General features: G+C 40.9%; 1 protein-coding gene across 1 annotated transcript; it reads right to left on the bottom strand.

The window, feature by feature from the left end:
• Window positions 1–4,326: 4,326 nt before the first annotated feature.
• GCNT3 (glucosaminyl (N-acetyl) transferase 3, mucin type) lies at window positions 4,327–9,196 on the bottom strand. The gene is made up of 2 exons (XM_026000961.2): window positions 8,947–9,196; window positions 4,327–7,446 (listed from the first exon to the last, which is right to left on the bottom strand). The coding sequence occupies exon 2, from the start codon at window positions 7,390–7,392 to the stop codon at window positions 6,073–6,075; it is 1,320 nt and encodes a 439-aa protein (XP_025856746.1). The 5' UTR covers window positions 7,393–7,446; window positions 8,947–9,196; the 3' UTR covers window positions 4,327–6,072.
• Window positions 9,197–9,519: the final 323 nt, after the last annotated feature.

Below are 9,519 nucleotides of genomic sequence, written 5' to 3'. Positions count from 1 at the left end.
AGCTCAAGTCATGATCTCGGGATCATGAGGCAGAGCCCCCTTCATCAGGCTCCCCATTCAGCGGGGAAGTCTACTTGAGGTTCTCCCTCTCCTTCTGCCCCTACCCACCCCTGCAGTGTGCTCTATCTCTCATAAATAAATAAATAAATAAATAAATAAATAAATAAATAAATAAATAAATAAATATTTTTTTAAAGTGATACCAATACCCTCTCTATGTACACAAATTTGTCACTAGGTAAATTACTCAGTGTCCTAAAAGCTGATAATGGGTAATAACTCTACTGAAGTGGAATGATAGGAAAAGTTTTGCTTTACAGAAAAATGTAAGAAGGATTTGTGGAATTAAAAGGTCTCCAAAAAAATAAAAAATAAAATAAAATAAAAGGTCTCCATTTTGCAACCTGTTATGAAATAATAGCAGTGATCTTCAGTGGCTACTGAAATGATTAGGTGAGGGAAGGTTATGGGCAATTCATAATCAGGCTGACAATTTTCAAAACCCACAGGTCAATCCCATCATTTAAAAAAAGGGGGTGTAAGTGCCTTTTGATGGGATGCAACAGGAAATACAAAGTACCAACTATGACTTTTTTTTTGACAAAATTTCAATCCTGAATCTGCTGAAGCCTTCTAGATCTAAGTACCAGTTTACAAGAAATATTTGGGACAAGAATATGTTCAATGACAAAAACTGATGGAATCCTATCAGCAGAATCCAAAATATAGGGAACTATAGAGGAAAAGACCTAACTTGTTCAACAAATTGCCAAAAATACAAAAAAAAATAAATAAAAGTGGAAGAAGAAATCTCTAAAGATTTAAGAGTTCAAGTCACCATTTCTGTAGACCTTAAGAGACTCCTTGAAGTAGAATCCATCACACTTCAAAGTGGTCCCAACACATGAAGAACATGACATTCCACTATACCCCTTAAATCATTCCAGCACTGTCCCCTCCCCTCCCACCTTATTCAGATAAACTTCATGGTCCATTATTATAATCACTCCCTTGCACATAACATCAACTCCTTTGGCCCTCTCTCATACTTGCTTGGGTAAGTCGCAAACCTGGGTAAATCCTGCTCTATATGCCTGTACTCTTGCAGCCGAATGTGGATGAATGGCCGATTTCTTTTTAGACTTGCTCACCTTAATGTCATTGGATGACATTAATCCTTAATGCTCCCAGCATCATTTATTCCCCCATGGTCTAGCTTCTTTTCCAGTTTCCAATTTGATACAATTGGACCTTCTCCTCTTCCCAACACTTTATCTCCTCCATCTTCATTTGATAAAATCATTTTGCTTTTTATTTCACTGAACAAAGATAATAATTAGAAGAAAACTTATAAGACTACCAAATGGCTAATAAACATATGAAAGGCTACTTAACATCATTAGTCATCAAATGCAAATTAAAACCACAATCTGATACCACTACCACTCACCAGAATGGTTAAAATGACAAAGCCAGATAATAATATAGTGACTCCTCAGAGATACTGTGGGTTGGGTTCCAGACCACTGCCATGTAGCAAATATCACAATAAAGCAAGTCAAATTAATTTTTTGGTTTCCCTGTGCATATAAAAGTTACCATTATGCTACACTGTGGTCTCTTGAATGTACAATAGCATTATGTCCAAAAAAAAAAAAGTTTGTACCTTAATTTGAAAATACCTTATTGCTTAAAAAAAAAAAAATGCCAATCATCTTCTGAGCTTTCAGGAAATTGTGATTAATTTGCCAGCAGAGGGTCTTTGTTTTGATGACGGCTGCTGACTGATCAGGGTGGTGGTTGCTGAGGTTGGGGTGGCTGTGGCAGTTTCTTAAAACTAAGACAATGATGAAGTTACCTCATCAATTGATTCTGTCACAAACAATCTCTCTGTAGCATGCGATGCAGTTTGACAGCACTTTACTCACAGAACCTCTTTCAAAATTGAAGTCAGTCCTCTGCTGCTTTATCAACTAAATTTATGTAATATTCTAAACCCTTTGTTGTCATTTCAACAATCTTAGCAGCATCTTCACCAGTAGATTCCATCTCAAGAAACCACTGATCAGCAAAACAAATATAATAATGAAAATTTTGAAGTACTGCAAGAATTACCAAAATGTGACACAGACATAAAGTAAGCAAATGCTGTTGGAAAAATGGCACCAAAAGATTCCCTCAACATAGGATTGCCACAAACCTTCAATTTGTGGGGGAAAAAAAAGACGTGCAATTCAGCAAAATGCAATAAAGCAATGTATGCCTATAATAATGAGGAAGCATGTGGAACTTTCACAGCTTGCTAGTGGAATTCAAATTGGTAGGCCATGTTGTAAAATTACATGACATTATTCACTAAACTCAAACATGTATACTTGAGTTTCTCCCCTTGATACCCAATTGAAACGTATACATGTTGTCTATAAAACAAGTTCCAGGAGGTGTACAGGAGCATAACTTAGACAAAAGCTGGACCCAAACCATCATCAACACGAGAATGGAAAAACTATGGGCTATTGGTATAATAGAACATTACATAACAGGAGGAGCGACTGAACTACGGCTACACACAGGAACATAGATAAGACATAATATCGAGTTGAAGGAGCTATAAGCAAAAGGGAATAGAGTACTTACAACAAACTTAAAGACAGACCAAATCATCTGTGGTGTCAGGGCTGTAGTTATTTTTGCAGCAGCAGGGGTAGTAACTGGAAAGGGATACAGGGGCACTCTGGGTTGCTGGTAATGTTCTGTTTCTGACCTAGGTTCTAGTTACACAGGTGTGTTCACTTTGTAAAAATTATTGAGCTATAGATTTGGGATTTTTGTACTTTCTTGTGTATTATACCTCAGATAAAATGTTAATGAAAGAGAAAGACATTCCACAAACTCACAGTACCACATGGACCCATCCATGTGCATCTGACAACCTGTCAGCAAATCCTCAAACAACCTTCAAAGCATTTCTAGAATTTGACCACACTCACCATATCTACTTCTGTAACCCTGGTCTAACTCACTTTCGCTAGTGCCAGGATTATTGCCATTACCTCCTAACTGGCCTCCTGCTCCCTACCACCCCGCTCCCATCCCTCTCCCAACCAGTCTGTTCTCAGTGGAGCACTAAAATGTTAACCAGATCAGGCCAGTCCTCTATTCAAAACCTTCCAGTCGCCTGTCTCACACAAAGACAAATTCCATGTAACAGGTAACAAAGGGCCTTCACGGTATACCCTTCTCCCCTGTCCTGGTACCTCTGCTCCATTTACGCTAGCCTCCTTGCTGTCCTCAAATGTGGCAGATGAGCTCCTGCTTTGGGACCTTGCAAGTCTCCTCTTGGCCTAGAATGCTCTTTCCTCATTTATCCTCATGGATCATGCCCTTTAGTTTCTTCAGATCTTGACTCAAATGTTGCTTTTTCATCAAGGGCCTCCCTGCCCACAGTATTTACAATGTTAATCACTCTCCCTCTCTACCCCACTCTCTTAAGGTCTCTATCACTTACTTCAATTTCTTTCTAGCACCATCTCCTTCCAATATACATATATTTTACTTATCTGTTTACAGTAGTTTCCTGCTAGTATGTGAACAAGAGGAGCATGAGGATTTCTGTTGACTGCTATATCCCCAGTGTCAAGAACAATGCCTAGTAAATAGTAAGAGCTTAGTTAATGTTTGTGGAATAAACACAGGAGTTATGTCAGTCCTCGTCATACACTCAAGCTTCATAGAGACGGGAACGATATCTTAATCATCTTTGTAATAAATGACTGAATGGAAGAAAGAACAGATCTTTGGTCCAATTAAGGTACTTAATTAAGGCAGTGTGTATAATTGTTCTATTTTTAATGCAAATACTTGACCTCTCCAAATAAGTCAGGCCATCTGTTCCAAACAGTATTATCAACTGCCTTTTCTTCCTTAATGAAATTTTCACTCAATCAAGAGCAAAGATACGATAGGCAGGGCATACAACAGAAATATAGTTGTTAAAGCAACGCTTACCAAATCAAAAAGAGGAAACACTCAAACCTTGAGAGGTAATACAAACATCATTGCTCAACTCACAATTTTTCTTGATCAGAGGAAGGTTAAAGAAACAGGTATGACTCAGAGGAAAGGAAAAATCAACAGATATGATGATTTAATTGTATGAATTCTAAAATACACTAAACAAATGGGGGAATAATTTGACCCTTATGATATGAAGACCTCGTGTTATTAAATAGAGAGCACCTCCTATTCACCTGAATGTACTTCTAGAGAAAATTTCAGTGCTTGGAAAATTCCAACAACTTATCCCCCCAAAATGACAAGTCCACATTTTTATCTTTAAGAATTATAATTTATTTCACATGATAACTTACAGAGGAAGTTGACCATGAGACCAAAGACCCGAGTTCTTTTTCATATGCACTAAGGGGGGCTTTTCTGCCCACATCCCACAGCCCCCTCAGAGGAGGAACAAGGACAGTCACAAAGGCTAATAGAGAGGTACATGATCAGCACTGCTGGGAACAGACCTCACAGGGCTCATCTGCTGGGCACATGGCTACTCATCGGTCATCTCTGGTGAGGCTGGGAGCAAGGTGAAGAGGACTCAGTATTGCAGTGTAGGTAAGGTGGGGTGGTCAAGGCCCATTACCAAAGGAGTACAACCCTACAAAAAGTAACTTATAATTAGAAAATTCACTGTGTCAGTGAGTTGCAGGAAAAGTTGATTGTGAGAGAGAACTTAAATGAATCAGAGATGGACTCATTAGTGACATCATGACATCACAGGATCATTCAAGTTACATTAACTTGTGTATAAATCCCTTTTCCACAGCATACCATACGCAGAAGAATAGCTGCACTATGTATAAGATATGCCTCTCTTTTTATATAACATCCCTTGCCCATCACAGAGGAGTACGACGAATAGCCAATTGCCTTCCAACTGTTTAACATTCATCTCTGGATCTTCAGAAAGAAATCTTTCACTGGGCAACATTTATTGGGGGTGGGAGGGAATACACACACACAATTGTCTCCCCACAAGGAAATGTATAAATCACAGAACTACAAATAGCGACCCTTCCATTCATATACTTAAATAAGAGTTTTGACTAACAAGGTCTAACCTGGAATACCCAGACTTCCTGATTTTAATAGGCAGTCCTAGTTCATGCTTGTTTCCCAACATAATTATTAACAGTGTGGTACCCCCTCTTCCCCATTAAAATGTGTTCCAATTTGGACAATAAATTCTATGATGGCCTTGCCTAAATCGCTATTATCTTTCTAATGTGACATTAAGCTTTGGCTGTGAAAATGGCAAAATTAATGCTGTAACTGACCCATGAGGATATGGGTGGTCAAATTGGTTAAATTGTCCTGCTTTTTCCCTTATGGGGAAGTCATGAATCTGTCAGTGTAAACAAATAAGGAGGGCTTTTAATAATGAAAGATTCAATTCTGTTCCTCTATATTTTGAATCTGCTATTTGCATACCCTGCCGTGATCACTTTGGAATAATGGAGATTCTCTTGCCAGCCACCAGGGATTTTAAATGTCACAAATATTTACTTTTATCTTATTTCTGGCTTGCTAGACAAAAAATAGAAGTAAGGGCTTTGAATCAAGAGCTATTTATTTTTAAGTTAATAGTACAAAAAGGCCCTCTTTCCACTAAAGTCCCACCCCATCCCCACTACCAAAGCCTAGAATTATTAGAACCAGCGTTCACATAGAGTAGAAAAGCAGACACCAAGCATTCAACTGAAATCCAGGGTCCCCTGCCACACTACCCTCCCCGTACTCTCCCAAATCGCTGGTTTGATTCTGACTCTCACTCTGTGAGAACATCAGTGGGAGAGCTATTAGGAGTGAGGTGAGTGCACACCCAGTGTTCACCCAGGACAGCAAGTAATAAGGCAGGAGGTCTGCTTACCCGCACTCCCATAGCAGCCCCCTGACTTGGGGATCCCAAAGATTTTAGAGCCCCACCCCACCCTACTGTCCCAGCACCCCCTGGGCATGTCTGCATATGTTCCTGCCCCACAGGTAGCAATATTATGATGGGATATCTCAGAGTTCAGTCCCATAGATGGCCTTATAACGTAAGTACTCTTCTAAGCACTGAAGAACATTGTCATCCACCTTTGGGTCAAACTTGTTGGCCAACAGGTGATGGTTTTGAAGAATCCAGTGCAGGTCCCCAATCCCATAAATACAGATAGACCGCTGGTGGATTCCAGAGCAAGGGGCATAAGGTGCCCCCATACTGATGTCTCCTTCATGGCCTTGCCACTTGACCAGCCTGGCAATGGCTATCATGTCTGAGATATGAAACTTGGGATGGTAAGGAATGGAACCGGGCATCCATGGTGCACGCTGAAGGGTGGCCCATAGATGCTCATCGGGGCTATAGGTGTCCTTTACCCATTCAATCAGTCTTCGAGACTTGGGGTTCTCTAAGACATGTCGGACGAAGTCTCGAGAAGCCACAATATAGGCATTCCCTGTAAATATAGGTATATTCTCAGGAGGAGGATCCTTCATCTTGCTGGTTATGTACAATGTGTCTGTCACCTCATAGTGATATTTCCAGCGAGACTTTTTGTACTCAGTAGGTTTTTCTGACTCCATACTATTCTTCCCATTCAACATCTTGAGGGCCAGGACTATCTCCGCATTGGTCTTTATAGGAAAGTCTGTCCCACATGTATTTAGTAAGTATTTCCATGGCACTGAGCTCCGGAGCAAGTCTTCCATACAGTTCAGGTCAGCCTGCACCCTGGACCAGGAGGCATAAACCACCCGAACCAACTTACTGGCTATGAAGACATTTGGGAAGCATGAAATAATCGCCTTGACTGCCTCTTTGAAAGTTTCTGGGGATTTCTCATCCACATGGACACAGTATATGTTCTGAGGAGCATACAAAGCTCGCAGCAGTCTTTCAAAGTTTTCTATCTTCTCATGGACCACCATAGAGTATGCAATTGGGAAGTCTAACTCTTCTTTGCTCAGAGGGAACCGTATGAACTTCCTTTTGGCCTTAAAGTGCTCACAGTCTCGGGTCATGTTAAGGTAGTCCGTGTCTGTTAAAGGCTTCCGCTTCTTCTTGACCTCCAGGTTGTCCAGGAGAGCCTCCGACACTGCTTGCCAGTCCCCTCGGATGATCCTAGAACAGTTGATGGATCTCTTTGCTGGCAGCTTCAGCGACTGGTACAAGATGTCCCTACAGTGCTGGCTTCGAAAATCTCTGGACTCCAGATCCAGGGAGTCAAAGTCACATTTCAATCTAAGAGAAAATCTCAGAGCAACAACAGCCAGCAGCACATAGCAGCCCAGGGCCCACAGGTAATGCTGCCGGCAGGGCTTCTTCCACCAAATCATCTTCATGGAATGAGAAACCAGTGGAGTTTGGGCACAGGAAAGCAAGTAGAGGATGGAAGCCTTGGACAGAACAAAATGCCTTCAATTACAAACTAACCCTGAATGTATTCACAGGAACAGCAAGTTCAACTCCAAAGTGATAGCAAAGAGGTATTTCTTCTCTAGACAAGTATCCTTGTCAAGACCTGCCTAGGAACCTCTTCCTCCCAGCTTGTCCATGGAGGTCTATAACTTGACCCTACAAACTAGCTGTTCATGCTGGGCTCCAGATCTGGCTCCACCTCCACCCCAAGAGAAAAAGACAGGGAAGCAGAACTGAGTACCGCTGACGTTGAGTAAGAGGAAGTCCCTGCCCACCTTTCATTCCTCCGTCTTCACCTCCACCCTTTACCACTAGGTTTCTAACACAGCTCTTATCTGGGGCCTGGAATTTTTAATCATTGTAGGGAGACAATCCAGGAAATTCAGACTCTCAGCATCCATTCTAGAAATGCAAAGATTTAAATCCTTTTAAAAGAAAAAGTACAGGGGCTCTTGGCTGGCTCAGTTGGGAGAGCATGCAACTTTTGATTTCAAGGTTGTAAGTTCGAGTCCCACATTGGGCGTGGAGATTATTTACAAATAAAGACACTTGAAAAAAATAAGTAAAATCAAAAGTACATTGCTAGCTCTTGTTTGGCAATTTGTTATTAGGCTGCTTTCACCACATGTAATTCATTGGTTAGGTGTGGTATATAGCCACCCTTAAAAAAAATGTTCTTAGGAATGCCTGGGTGGCTCAGCAGTTGGGTGCCTCCCCCTTCAGCCCAGGGCATGGTCCTGGAGTCCTGGGATCGAGTCCCACATCGGGCTTCCTGCATGGAGTCTGTGTCTCACTCTGCCTGTCTCTCTGTCTCCCTCTCTCTCTGTGTCTCTCATGAATAAATAAATAAAATCTTTTTTTTGAAAAAAAAGTTCTTGAAGTACAAAAAATTGGATATAATCAAAAAATGCATTGTAATCATTCATATAATTAACTCAGTCTATCCAAATTTAAAATATATCTATACTCAGAGACATACAGAGCTATGCATACACAACATTTAATGAGTGCTTTCTATGGGCCAGAAATATTTCTTTACATTGTCCAATTTAATTTTCACAACATACCTGAAGTGCAGTATTATTAGACCTCTTTCACAGATAAGAAAACAAAAGCTAAATAACTTGCCAAATACCGTGTATATTTTAAGAAGGAAATATGGGACTCATCCCCACACCCCTTATCCCCAGGTTTTTTTGTCCACAAGCCTAATATTTCTTCCTCCAAACCACAGCCACCTTTTAAATAATACAAAACAGGGTACTGGGTACCATCAAAGAAAACCACATGATATGGGGGGGGGGGCGGGGGAGGAGAATCCCTAACAGGAGCGAAACAAAATGTGACAAATCTTCCCAACAAAGACTATTTTCCTTTGTTGTATTCTCTTTCTAAGCATAAGATGATGCCCTTCTTGGTCATAACTTTTATGGGAATCTAAAAGGAAGAAAAAAATGAATCATTAAGAAAATTCTCACCTTTTTAACACCTTTGTTCTTGCTTAGGAAAGGTCACTTGCCAGGGTATGATTGTTTCCAAGAGAAGATGGACTAGAATCCATGGAAGCACACATGTGAATGCCACATCCCCTTCTTCTAACCCCTCCAAAATGTTTCCTGATATTCACAGGATGTCCACGAACAGTCTCAGGCTCCTCCTCAGTCTCTGCAAAGTAGAGAGCAGCAGGTGGCTCTATCACCTTCCAGTTTCCTGCTCCTAGATAAGAGCACAAGCTCACATAATGTCATTCAAGAGCATATGCTCAAGTATGCGTCATTCGGGGAGGTGAATACGGCAGGAAGAAAATGCTGGCAGTATCTGAGAACACAAGCAGGTATTTTGGCCAGAACAGCCGTCTGTAACCATGCTCTCCTGCCACAAAATCATTCATAAAAACCTGTCAATGCTCACACAAGAACCTGAAAGCTTTCCCACCTCCCTTAGCAAGGAACCATAGAAACACAGATACACCCATGCCTCAAACCTTTCTTATTTTTCTTTTTACTTTAGAAAAAGTCCGTACAACCAGAGTTTGTTCTCCAAATGGCAAC

The sequence above is a fragment of the Vulpes vulpes genome, chromosome 15 (assembly GCF_048418805.1).
Source record: "Vulpes vulpes isolate BD-2025 chromosome 15, VulVul3, whole genome shotgun sequence".
In the NCBI taxonomy this organism is placed as follows: Eukaryota; Metazoa; Chordata; class Mammalia; order Carnivora; family Canidae; genus Vulpes; species Vulpes vulpes.
Note: the sequence above shows the minus strand (reverse complement) of the source record. Positions and strands in the feature narration are given on the sequence as shown.